At 50.9% G+C, this 12,747-nt stretch overlaps 2 protein-coding genes across 4 annotated transcripts in view; one reads left to right on the top strand and one right to left on the bottom strand.

Moving 5' to 3' along the window:
• Positions 1-9,789, top strand: part of Micall1 (MICAL like 1) — a 31,485-nt gene extending 21,696 nt beyond the window's left edge. For 2 of the 3 annotated variants that reach the window (XM_038341584.1, XM_038341585.1), the window contains 7 exons: positions 674-808; positions 1,338-1,464; positions 1,583-1,673; positions 1,800-1,873; positions 3,987-4,101; positions 4,256-4,302; positions 5,389-9,789. In XM_038341584.1, the coding sequence (XP_038197512.1) occupies positions 674-808; positions 1,338-1,464; positions 1,583-1,673; positions 1,800-1,873; positions 3,987-4,101; positions 4,256-4,302; positions 5,389-5,510 (711 nt within the window). In that variant the 3' untranslated portion in view covers positions 5,511-9,789. The remainder of the gene's footprint in view (positions 1-673; positions 809-1,337; positions 1,465-1,582; positions 1,674-1,799; positions 1,874-3,986; positions 4,102-4,255; positions 4,303-5,388) is intronic. The other variant, XR_005286782.1, reaches the window with a different exon arrangement.
• C9H22orf23 (chromosome 9 C22orf23 homolog) lies at positions 7,661-10,936 on the bottom strand. The gene is made up of 5 exons (XM_042055725.1): positions 10,868-10,936; positions 9,154-9,382; positions 8,520-8,648; positions 8,250-8,350; positions 7,661-8,112 (listed from the first exon to the last, which is right to left on the bottom strand). Exons 1-5 carry the CDS (start codon positions 10,934-10,936, stop codon positions 8,041-8,043), a joined length of 600 nt encoding a protein of 199 aa, XP_041911659.1. The 3' UTR covers positions 7,661-8,040.
• Positions 10,937-12,747: the final 1,811 nt, after the last annotated feature.

Below are 12,747 nucleotides of genomic sequence, written 5' to 3'. Positions count from 1 at the left end.
CATCATTTTTGTTTTTTAATCTTTATTTAGTTTTGCTTTTGAACAATATCTTACCCATATAAAATGTATTCTGTTGTTTTGCTTTGTTTTTGTTTTTCGAGACAGGGTTTCTCTGTAGCTTTGGAGCCTGTCCTGGAACTAGCTCTTGTAGATCAGGCTGGCCTCGAACTCATAGAGATCCATCTGCTTCTGCCTTCTAAGTGCTGGGATTAAAGGCATGCGCCACCACCGCTTGGTTTATAAAATGCATTCTGATAAATTCTCTACCCTCTAATTTCCTCTCTATCCTTTAACCCTTTAACACATAACCCCTTTCCTCCTTTTTTTTTTTTTTTAATAACCCTGACTGTCCTACAAATCACTGTGTAGACCAGGCTGGCCCTGAACTCACAGTGATCGGCCTGCCTCTGCCTCCCGAGTGCTGGGATTAAAGGGGTGTGCCACCACTCTGGGCTCAAAGACTTTTCCCTCAGCTGTACCCTTGAGCAGAAAGTGTAAGGTGTGTGTGGAACTGACGCTGGGGAAGTACTCTGGAAGTGGAACCATTTGGAACTTGGGGGATTCTGTTCTTGCCTGGGCCCTCCCCCTCCTGTCACGTGGGTCCTGGCCTGCTTTCCATAGCCCTGTGTGATCAGACTTCTCAGACTCCACCATCCGTCCTGTCTTCCTTCAGTCTTCCTGCAAAGAGAATCCTTTCAACCGGAAGCCATCTCCTTCTGCATCTCCAACCGTAAGGAAGGCCACCAAAGGAGCCAAGCCCATGAGGCCACCTGCCCCCGGACATGGCTTTCCACTCATCAAACGCAAGGTGCTGGCAGAGAGACCCTGAGGCCCAGCTGGCCTGAGCCTAGCACCCTCCCCGCAGCAGCCTTAGGCATCTGGGAACTGTGGGTGGCCCAATTGGAAGGTTGAACTTAACCCAGGGATCCCGTGTAGCCAAGAGCAGAGGGAGGGGGTGTTTCTAACAATAGTGCAAGTTTAGAGAGTGAGCACTAGGAGAAATGTATGCTTCTCAGAAGGGTGCCCCCAGGGTGCTCTGTAACCTGTTACACTAGCTCTCTGTCCCACAAAGAACTCCTCCTGAGTGACAGAGAAGGGAGAGGCTTCTCTGGAGCAGGAACTTGGACCTCTCATTGGGAGTCTGTCAGACCCTTGGTAGGGAGGGTTCATGGCTGTCCCCTCTCTGGCCCTTCTCCACACCTATGCTGCCTTCTTGTCATGCTACCTTGTGGGACAGGACCTGGCTTCCACAGTGGCTAGGGGACCCTGTGAGTTGGATGGGAGCAGGTGGAGGGGAGGGCCACTGCTCTTTAGGTGACCAGAGTATGGTTGGGCAGGTCCAGGCTGACCAGTATATCCCTGAGGAGGACATCTATGGTGAGATGGACACTATTGAGCGCCAGCTGGATGCCCTGGAACATCGTGGCGTTCTGTTGGAGGAGAAGCTGCGTGGAGGAGCAAATGGTGCGGGAGCTGCCGAGAAGAGATGGCTGAGGGCTGTGGGTTGATGGGAGCCCCTCACCCTGGGGTGCTGAGCTGGGAGGGGTGCCAGCTCTGGCCTCAGTGGGGATCTGGCTTCCAGAGGGCAGCGAGGACAACATGCTGGTGGACTGGTTCAAGCTCATTCACGAGAAGCACCTACTGTTGCGGAGAGAGTCAGAGCTTATCTATGTGTAAGTCCTGACTCCTTGCCTGCTCCCCACTGGGGTCTGGGAGCCTGCACACTCTGCCCTGGCAGCTCAGTGTGGGTGGCTGGCACTGCACAGAAGCGTTTACTTCCTCTTCATCTCACCCTTTAGTGTCAAGCAGCAGAACCTGGAGCAGCGCCAGGCTGACGTAGAATATGAATTGCGGTGCCTTCTCAACAAGCCAGGTGAGCCAGCTCAGCTACATGAGCCTGCCTTACAAACTGAAAAGTAAGCCGGGCGGTGGTGGCGCACGCCTTTAATCCCTGCACTCGGGCAGCAGAGGCAGGTGGATCTCTGTGAGTTTGAGGCCAGCCTGGTCTAGAGTGAGTTCCAGGACAGCCAGGACTACACAGAGAAACCCCATCTCAAAAAACCAAAAAAGTTGAAAAGTAGCTGGCTGTGGTGGCACACGCCTTTAATCCCAGCACTTGGAAGGCAGAGGTAGGTGCATCTCTGAGTTTAAGGCCAGCCTGGTCCACATAGTGAGTTCCAGGACAGCCAAGGCTACACAGAGAAACCCTGTTTTGAAAAACAAAATAAACCCATGAAGGTGAATAAAAATAAACCCTCTGAGGAGGTGACTTAATCACTAAGTGCTTGTACAAGTATGAGGATCCAAGTTTGACTCTTAAAACCTATGCATTTGTGGACGAGGGATGAGCTTGTCTGTGTTTATGGCGTGCACTGACTGTCGTGTGGGTGGCTGTGGTGTGCACTGACCGTCGTGTGGGTGGCTGTGGTGTGCACTGACCGTCGTGTGGGTGGCTGTGGTGTGCACTGACCATCATGTCTGTGGCTGTGGCGTGTACTGGTCTGTAGCTGCTAGTAGAGTCCACAGAGCCATGGAAGGATCCAGGGTTCCGGCCTCTTTCCTACACTGTGACATCATGTCAGACTCAGGTGATGGCCCGTCATTGCCGTTTCACAGCTGAGGTTAGAAATGGACCCAGAGGCTGGGCTTTCTTGTTTGTGTAGCTACTAGCTCTGCCTTTGCCCGTGCAGGTCCTCAACACCAGTCTACCTCTCCATTGACTGGGGAATTCGGAACGCTGGAATACCCCCAAGTCACAGAATGTCCTAGGCGTCGTTTGCCAACCATGAGTCACTTCCAAGTCAGCAGGAGCTGGGGGTGTGGCTAGCACTCAGGAGAGAGAGTGGGTATGAGCCATCGGCCCCAAGGCTGTGGCTGTACACCCTGTCCTCTTTAGCTTTCCTCTGGTGCTGCTTTTGAAGATAAAGCTGGTTTATTTGACCCTGAGGGAGTTCAGTCCATAGATACCAAATAGGAGGTCAGGCTGCCTGGGTTCAATTTGGCTTTACCATCTCTGGCCATTGCTGGCCAAAGGCTTCGTTTTCCAAAGCTTCAATTTCCCTACATGTAGATTAGAAGCATAATTTACCAAGCTCTAGATGAGGAAAGGCAAGAGCAGGATTGGAACTTGGGTGGTGACTGTGAAGCCATACTCTGTCCCCAGAACTGGGCTTCCTGACCCTCAGTTTTGGCAAGGTGAGGTCATAGGGGAATGGGACAGTTCCTGGTAGCTTCAGGAGGTTTATGTCTAGGTGTGTAGCACATGAGGGCACCAGGTGTGGGGGCTCTGGAGCCTGGAGATGGTGAGAGGAACCAGACATGAGTACGCCCTGACGGTGGTCTTGTGAGGCAGCCCTGGGCCTAGAAGAGGGAAGAGGCTGGAAGTGACACCAGGGATCCTCCTGACTGGGCTCCTGTCCCCAGTGCCCTCCTATAGGCCTTGGGAACATGTTCTTCTGCGTGATTGGGACCATACTGATTCTGCAAGTGGACCTCTGGAAGTTCCTTGTCATTCCCATCCCTGTCCACTCAAGCCAGTCGAATACCTTTTCACAAGACGCCACCAACAAACGTGTTACAGGAAGCCTTTGGGGAGAGCTGGCCCTGCTTGGTGTCTTGAACAGGAGGTTGATATGCAGGAAGCCCTTGAGAATTGCTAGCCTTGCACGAGCTCCTTGAACAGTGTGTTTGGTGGGCACCTTGGCCTTGCATGCTATCCTTGAATGATGTGTTTGGTGAGCAGGAGCCCTTGAGGATTTCTGCCTCTATAGGACGTCTCTTGAAGGGTATCTGCTGGGCTTCCAGGTGTCCTTGTTTTTTTTCTAGAATTGCTTCCATCTCTCCAAGAGCTTGTGAGGGGCACTCTGGGCCCTCCTCTCATCCCACAGTATAGTTGACCTGCTGTCTTCCCGGGCACTCAGGTGGTGTGTCCTGTTACTGTGAAGGAGAGGGTCCCCACCACTCACCCTGGCTTTCTCCTTTGGCAGAAAAGGACTGGACAGAGGAGGATAGGGCCAGAGAAAAGGTGCTGATGCAGGAGCTTGTGACCCTCATCGAGCAGCGCAATGCCATTGTCAACTGCCTGGATGAGGACCGGCAGAGGTGACATGCTTGGGACCCCATAGGTGGAGCCACTTCCTGGCAGAGCTCTGCCCTCACGCTTGCCCAGTCCCGTGGGGCCTGAAGGTTGGAAGGGGCTCATGGATGACCTGGCTCCTTCCTGCTGTGGTCACTCAGCTTGTCATTTCCACCCCAGGGAAGAAGAGGAAGACAAGATGTTGGAAGCTATGATGAGGAAGAAAGGTGAGGCTCATCTTGTGGAGGGACCAGTACCTACCCGCGAGCTCCAGCCTGTGTTTGCAGCCTGGAAATAGAAGGTTGAGCAGGCTCCAAAGGGATGCTTGGTCATAATGCAAATTCCAGGCTCCATTTTGCTGGAAAGCCAAGTGTAGTGAGGCCAGTCACAGCCATGCGGATGTAGTTCAGGCTGGGAGGGGAGGACTGTGGTCCACCAGGGGGCCTTGACCCAGGATGGCTTTGCTCTGAGCAGATTATCTTTCCAGAGCTCTGCGGGTTGGTTTAGGGATATGGGAACCTAGAGCTTGCTCAGGATCAGAGTGCCTGGAGTTACTCCTTGAGAGCTGTTTGGGTTGGGATTTGTCCTTAGTTCCACCTGTTTGGCCTTATGGCTACATCTTGACTGAGGCTGGAGCCAGACTGACTGCTGGTCCTTTCTTGAACATGAGCTGGTGGCTGAGCCAGTTCCTTCAGCCCTCACTTCACTCCCATTGCTATGGTGCCTCTCCCGGGTGTGGGCTGAGGGTTATGGAGCTAATGGTGCAAAGCACCAGTCTGGGATTAGGGACCTACAAGCACATGGTTGGTGTTAGTTCTTTTCAAAGACACACATTTTCCTTGTGAGAGTTTGAGGTTTGGGCAGATGGTTTCTGAGGTGTTCCTTAGTCCTGTCAGTTGGCATTTCTGTTGTAGCCTACAAAGAAATGTACCTCAGTACAGTGATCCGAGCTATTGAATAAAAAGTGAGCTATACCTCACAGTAGTTCTCAATCTTCCTAATGCAGCAATCCTTTAATACAGTTCCTCATGTTGTGGTGACCCCCAACCATAAAAGTATTTGTTTGTTACTTCATAACTATAATTTTGCTACTGTTATTAATTGTAATATAAATATCTGATATGTAGAATATGCAATCACAGGTTGAGCACCACCGTCTCAGGTTCCAGACTGTCCTTCCAGATGTGCATCCCAGGGAGAAAAGGGAAACTAGGCATAGTGACATGACTTGGTGCATGGGTGGGCTGAAGCCGCTCAGTGACGCTGACCACTGCTCCATCCTGCCCCTGATGGTCCCCTCTTCTTTGCTGCAGAGTTCCAAAGAGAGACTGAGTCGGAGGGTAAGAAGAAAGGCAAGTTCAAGACCATGAAGGTGCTGAAGCTGCTGGGAAACAAGCGTGACACCAGAAGCAAGGTCCCTGGGGACAAGAGCTGACGGCACGGGACCCGCCAAGGGGGACAGTGACCTTGGGAGGGAGTCCCTAGGTGAGCTTTGGCATCCTTGCGAGTCTCCAGCTGGTGTGGGCTCAAGTTTTCTTCCCTCTTTCTTCCCTGTGTCTCAGACAGCTGTGACTTAGCCCTGCCCACTTGGATTCTGACTCCAGATGCTGTGACAGGCCCAGGGGCAAGCAGGGATGTAGGGTCTAGGCAGAGGCAGTGACTCTCCTTGTACTCCTGAACCAGGCCAGATGGAGTCTTCACTGTCAGTCCTGCTAAGGCAGGCTCTGGCCACGACATGTGCACCTTCCAGCAGGCCAGTAACAAGGCTAGCTGCCTAACTTCTTCCTTCTCAGCCCTGACCCTTAGTCCCTGCCTTCCTGTCTAACACAGGTGCCCTTGAAAGTCATGTCCCCTCACTCAGGAGCTCTATGAAGTCTCAAATTCTAGTCCCTCAGTGAGTGCTGTGTTGTGTCAGTTGGGAATGAACTGCTTTCCTCTGCCTCCCAAGCTGTAGGGAGCTCTTCCCTTCTCTCTCTTGGTTCATGGGAAGTCTCACCCACCACATGGGGACCTGGTGGTTGTGCTGAGGTGGTGACTCAGACTAGCCTAGAAAGGCATGATTTGGGTAGGTGCTAACCTTTGTTCTCTAAGGTGTTGTGATCTGACCTCTGATGCAGGGTTTTTGCCCACTCCATACCCAGGGGATGGACCCATTCCTTTCTGTGGTTGATGCAGTCTGTCTTTTCTGTTGTCTATTCCCTCCGAGGACTGGTGGCCATTCACCCCTGGATGGTCCTGGGAGAACAGTATTGGGCACATCCTTTCCCTGGGGAATATGCCAGGCAGCTTATGGTCCAATCACTATTCTTGCTCTTGGGGTCTTCAGTGCTTCTCCTTCTGCATCCTGGGAAGGAGTTCACTGTTTCTCAGTTGCCAGTGCCCAGTAGCCTTGGCCACAGACATCTGTGCCCTTTTGCCTGTGTGTACTCCACCTCATGGCCAGGTGTCTGGCCACCCGGGAGGGGCTTGGCTGTCCATGCAGTTGGGAACTTGACCACAGTGCCTACCATGGGGCAGGATTCCCTTCTTGTTTGGGGAGAGGTGCTTGCACTCCCATATAGCCCCTTTCCAGATGCACTGTTGACCTGAAGCCCAGGCCACCACCTCAGGTTTTTCAGAAGGGTCCTGTGACCCAGCTGCTGTAACCCAGGAGAGGGCAACACCAGGCTGTCTCAGTGTCAAGCATAGTTTCCATGTCTCCAGGGACCAGCCCTCCTCATAGAAGTCACCTGTTGCCTGTGAACATGGACATAGGCTTGCCACACCTTGCTCCCTTTTCAAAAGAAACCCAGAATCCAGTTTTTGTACAGGCATAATCTGTAAATGTTGCCATCTATTTGAGTTTGCCACTGTAGGCAACACTTGCCCTGGGTTTTCCAGTGTTCTAGGCCTGGGCTGGAGGCTGTGTCCCTACGGACCTGATGCTCATCTGCTGGCTCTTGCATAGTAGCCATGGTTATTCTTTGGGAAGAAGACAGATTATATGTTCTATTAGAATTATGGGACTTGTAGCAGGTGCAGGAAGTATTTCATTATAGAGCCAGGAATGATGGGATACCAGTGAAGGTGAGGCTGTGCACAGTCACAGCCTGAAGGACACTGCTGTGCAGTCAGCCAGTTGTGGGGAGCGAGGGCATACCAGGTGGGAGCAGGGCTGTTTCCTCATTGGGTTCCTTGACCTTCTAGCTGGGACCTCGGAGGCACGTGAATGGAACTGGAACCAAGGCTGTGGCACCTGCCAGAGCCCTTTTAGTATGGATCCCTCCTTTTATGTTTCTTTCCTTAGTCTTCACTTGGTGGAAGTCATGAAGTTGACCTTTAACCCCGAGTGGGCTCCTCAGCAGAAACTACCTGGATGGAGTGTCTTGGTGAGCCCGGTATCACACCACAGAATTGAGGGCTAGCACTGACGACAGGCTGCTCAGGAATCTGTTTTCCTGCTCCTCTGGAAATGTGCAAACAGCAGTTAGAACCCATGTGTGCTGGACGGGTTCTGATTCTGAACAGATTAAATGTGTTTATTCCTGTGTAAACAAGGAGGCACATGTCATGGCCAAGTTAAATGTGTTTTATTGGCCAATTAATCATTGTGGTCAAACATTTGCCCAAGGCTACAAGAAGGCAAAGAAATAGATCCTAAGATACAGGAAGGACAAAATCGTTCACAGAGCACCTGGAGGACAGCTGTGGCGTGGGAAGAGCCAGAGAGAGGGTGCCCTTAGGCAGATGTCCACGGTGCTGAGCTGGGGTGTCAACATGGTGTGTCTGGGCTCTTTCCCCTGAAGAAGGTGCCAACACTGTGGCTGTGACAGTGACTCAGAGGCGTCACTGAGGCCTCTGCATCCCTGGGCAGTGCCACATCATGATCTGGTGTGGTCTCTGAGGTGGGCAGACCTGGGGATGACACTGCTTGGCGAAGCGAAGGCTCTGGTGGTCGCACTGGGCTGGCCCGCCTTTGTCTAGGATTAGGTGGTGGCGAGAGCCTTTCTAAGCTTCTCGCTTCTGCTGCGGTCAATGTCCTCCATTTCCCTTATTTTCTGCAAAGGGCCACCAGGAAGATTGCTGTCATGGCAGGACACCATGGTGGGAGCGTGCCACCTGAAAGGCCAGCCATGGTGCTGGCTGGGGCTCATCCCATCTGACTCTACTCTTCCCCACTTTTGGGCTTTCCTACCTGGGAGATTTCAGCCAGGATGATTCCTCGGTATTGCTTGCCCTGTCCCAGAGCCTCCATGGCAGCCAAGAATTCTTTCCTGTCCTGGATTTCCTTCACCACTGCACAGAGGGGAAGGGCCATCAGTGTACAGGGCAGTGTGAGTGCACAGGGGCCCAGGCAGCACATGGCCTCTGAGGGAGAGTGGACCGGGGGCAGGGAGGGGTCGGGTCTATCGCAAGTCATGTTGTTCTCTTGTTAGCCCCATCAGTTCTACACACACACACTCACATTCTTCAAACCGGTCCACCTCAGGAGCTGGGTCCTCTTGCTGCATGCGGGGAGCCGTTTTCCGTTCCTCTACGTCCTTCCCAGTGGCAAAGATATTTTGGAGTCTTCGTTTCTCCTTCTCCAGATCTCCTGTAGGGCCCAGAGACGGTCTTGTTAAGGGGGAAGAGCAGTCGTTCCCCTTACACACTGCTGGGTGTCGGGGTTGAGAGGAGTGGGCTCTGCAGACCCAGCATCTCCCTTGGCTGTTCCAGAGCAGAACATGCCAGGTTAGCAGTTGAGACAACAAAGAAAACGCTTCAGTGCAGAGCTAACAGAATCCAGAAATGCAGGCCTCTGAGGTGACCTGTGTGTAGGGAATTGTGAGGATGCTGGGGCATCTGGGCCAAAAGCAGTACTAGAGGCCAGGAGGAGGGGCTCCCAGATGCGGACTCAAATACAGAGGAGATGGATTTGAGGGACCATGTATCCCTCTGGGATTAGGATTAGGAAAACTGGATTAATTTGAAAAAAGCTATAGGATGAAGAGGGCCATCTGTCTGGGTTTGTTACCCACTACTGGAATGGTGCTGTCTGTCCCAGGCTGCTATGACCCCAGAAGACAGAAGAGAGCCCCTACCCCAAGACTGTCACTTACTGGTGGCCTGAGGCTTGAATTGCTCACGGCTGTATGCCCCATTGGCTTGACACATGCTGGCAGGCCGGAGGTGGGAGTGAGTAGCCAGGATGGGAGGCAGGTAGATGGTTGTAGCTGGCTTCTTGGAAGGAGAGCCCCTCTGGCTGGATGTTGGGTTGCACTGCAGGGGCAGAGGGGCTCCTCCTGGAATCAAAAAGGTCAAGTGACAGCACCTGTTTGTCTTTCTTTTCAAAGAAAAATGGTATTTGCCAATTAGAAGTCAAACAGTGTGAACAGCCCTCCGAGCCTGCTCCTCTGCAGGCTGTGGTAACAACGAGGTGGTGGTTCTCGTTCTTGATGCTTCTAAAACACATTCAAGGATGTTTTTTGTTTGGTATGTACACAAACGGTTCTTAAACACTGGATCACACCGTATGGTCAATAACAGACCCTTTTCACTTACCAATTTATCATGACCAACTTTCCATAAAGACACATTTATATGTAACTTATTTTTTATAGTAATCTACTAGTTATTAGAATGATTACACTATTTATTCAGCTAGTCATTCAGGTTTTCTCTGGGTTTGTTTTGTTTTTGTTGGTTGGATTTTTACTACTTCTGACAATGCTGCAATAAACATTCTTATACACTGAGTCTTTGGCATGGTGATTTTATTTCTCTGTGTGGTTTTTGTTTTAATGTGCTATGTGCATGCATGTCTGTGTATGTGTGCAGGTCAGGGAACAACTTGTAGGAATCAGTTCTCTCTGACCATGGTGTCCCAGGGATCAAATTCAGATTGTTGAACTTGGCAGCAAGCACCTTTCCCTGCTTAACCATCTCACCAGCCCTGTGTTTTGGTTTTTGCTGTTTTACGTTTGTTTGTTTGTTTGTTTTCTTAAGACAGGGTTTCTCTTGTAGCTTTGGAGCCTGGCCTGGAACTCACTCTGTAGACCAGGTTGTCCTCAAACTCACAGAAATCCACCTGCCTCTGCCTCCCGAGTGCTGGGATTAAAGATGTGTGCCACCACCACCTGGCAGTTTTTGCTTATTTTAAAGGCAGGGTCTATCCAGACTGGCCTCCCAACTCCATGTAGACCTTAAACTTTTGATCCTCCTGCCTCTACCTTCCAAGTGAATGGATTATAGGCATTTACCACCACACCTGGTTTCTGTGGTGCTGGACTGCACCAGGGCTTGGGGCATCCGAGGCAAGGGCTCTACCAGCTGCAGCCAGATTGTGGTTGCAACAGGGAAAGCTTTTGTAAAAGGGTAACATTGGAGTAGACAGTGAAGAGGGATGAGCCAGACCTGCAGTTACTTTGAGGAAGACTGTTCCACGTAGAACAGCTGGGGTGAAGGTGCTCAGGCACTGTGTGCCCAGATACCTAGGTAGCAGCCAAGAGGCGAATGGGGTGGGGGACAGAGATCAGGACTTATGGAAGTTTCTGGAAAGAGGATTTTATTCTACAGCGTAGCAAGCCATTGGAGGGTTTGGGGAAAAGTTACCCTTTCTGCTGTTGGATCAAGATCATGGCCAAGAGTAGGATCAAGGAAAACAGCTATTCAGATAACATGCAGCATTGGTGAGGAGCAGAGAAGACAGGTTATTAGGGTCAGGTTGTAGCTTGCAGGGCTGTTGACCAGGTAGGAGGGAGAACAAGGGACGACAAGGATGACTGGGTTTCTGTGCTGTGGGTTTACAAGTGTGCGCCTGCCATTACTCCCCACCTGTCTTCCCTTCGTGGAACCATTCTCAGGATGATCCCATGCCCAGGTCTGCCTCTCTCCTGAGCACATGGTGAGCAAGCAAATAGTTACAGCCTCAGTGATGCTGGACATTCATGTCAGGGAGAGGGATCTGTGGTTTCAACCAAGCTATGAAACAATGTTTTGCTTAAGGAGAAGTAGACAGTGAATTCCTAGGGAACAGCATCAAGGAAGCCTTGTCTTTCAAGGTGTACTTTATTTTATGTCTATGAATGTTTGCATATATCAGTGTATGCCATATATGAACCTCTTCTGGTGCCCACAGGAGTCAGAAGAGGGTCACTTCGAACTGGAGTTTAGATGGGGGTGAGGCACCATGTAGGAGCTGGGATCTGAACCCAGAACCTCTGCAAGAGCAGTAAGTGTTCTTTACCACTGGCTGGTCAGTATTCCTTTACACTGTGTGAAGATGGGTCAGTGTGAATGGTTTCATAAAAAGATAATGGTCAATAGCTAGGCAGGAGGTATAGGCGGGACTTCTGGACAGAAGAGGGCAGAGTCACCAACCAGATGCAGAGGAGAGGTGAAAGGCACAAGTCGTGTGGCAGCATGTAGATGAATAGAGCTAGAGGGACAAGCCTAAGCTATTGGCTGAACTTTCAAAATTAACTTTCCATGCATTTTGTGAGCTGGCAGCCCAAAGAAAAATCTGTCCACAGCGTGTCTCAATCCCAGCACTTGAAAGGCAGAGTTAGGCGGGTCTCTGTGAGTTCGAGGCCAGCCTGGTCTACAGAGTGAGTTCCAGGAAAACCAGGGCTACACAGAGAAACCCTGTCTTGAAAAACAAACAAAAAATATGTTATTTTTAGTTACTCTAGATACATATATGCCTGTGTGTCTGTGAGATGTGGGATGGCCTGGAGCTGGAGTTGCAGGTGGTTGTGAGCCACCGACATGGGAGCTGGGAACCAAACAGCCTCTCCAAGAGCAGAACCTTCTCTTAGCCACTAAGCTACTTCTCCAGCCTGCCTCACTCTCCCCAACCTTCTTTATGAAATGGTCTCGCTGTGTAGTCCTGGCCAGCCTGGACCTTGCTGTATGAGCCAGGCTGGCCTGGAACTCACTCTGCCTGCTGCTGCCTACCGAGTGCTGGATTAAAGGCGTGCACCACCACTGGTGGACTCAGCCTTGAATTTCTGGTGATCCTCCTGCCTGTGCTTCCTAAGTGCTGGGACTAGAGGTGTATATCATGTCTGGCTTCATCTCTGTCCTTTGGGATGAATTCCCCTTCCTTTTCACATAGAGGAATATTAAAGATATATCCCTGGTCCTCTGTCCAGGAAGTCTGTAGAGTAAATGTCCTTACTTCTCATGGTGTCCAAGATGTGTCGTTGCTGGAAGTTAGTCAGTTTGGACTCCTTCATCATCACTGCAAAATAAAACACTCTGTGAGACCTCCTGAGCTGCAGCTGACCCCCGCATCTCCCTCACGTCTCAGCATGTCTCATCCTGCCCAAACTCCACTCCTCCCCAACTCCCAACTAAACATGCATGTTCTGCCTGCTTCGTTTTTTCTAGAGCACGTGACACTTTAGGTTTTTTCCTTTTTTTCCTACATATTAGTTCATCTATCATTCTATTTATTTATTTATAGAAAGGGCCTTACTATGTTGCCTGGCTGTTCTGAAACATGGTATGTTCATTGAGCAGGCCTCATACTCACAGATATCCACTCGCCTATGCCTCCAGAGTGCTGGGATTAAAGTCATGAGCCACTATATATGGAATTTTTTTCTAAAAAGTCTTTTTTGTTTGTTTTTTTGAGACAGAATTTCTCTGTGTAACAGCTCTGGCTGTCCTGAAATTTGCTCTTGTAGACCAAGCTGGCCTTGAACTCACAG

Source organism: Arvicola amphibius, chromosome 9, assembly GCF_903992535.2.
Source record: "Arvicola amphibius chromosome 9, mArvAmp1.2, whole genome shotgun sequence".
Lineage (NCBI taxonomy): Eukaryota > Metazoa > Chordata > Mammalia > Rodentia > Cricetidae > Arvicola > Arvicola amphibius.
Note: the sequence above shows the minus strand (reverse complement) of the source record. Positions and strands in the feature narration are given on the sequence as shown.

Excerpts from the sequence above, each read along its gene's own strand:
- C9H22orf23 (XM_042055725.1), bottom strand. The coding sequence starts at position 10,936 with ATGTGCTCAGGAGAGAGGCAGACCTGGGCATGGGATCATCCTGAGAAT. Across the intron at positions 8,649-9,153 it reads ATTCAAGCCTCAGGCCACCA|GAGATCTGGAGAAGGAGAAA; the intron begins GTAAGTGACAGT and ends TGGGCCCTACAG. Across the intron at positions 8,351-8,519 it reads GGTGGACCGGTTTGAAGAAT|TGGTGAAGGAAATCCAGGAC; the intron begins GTGAGTGTGTGT and ends CCCTCTGTGCAG.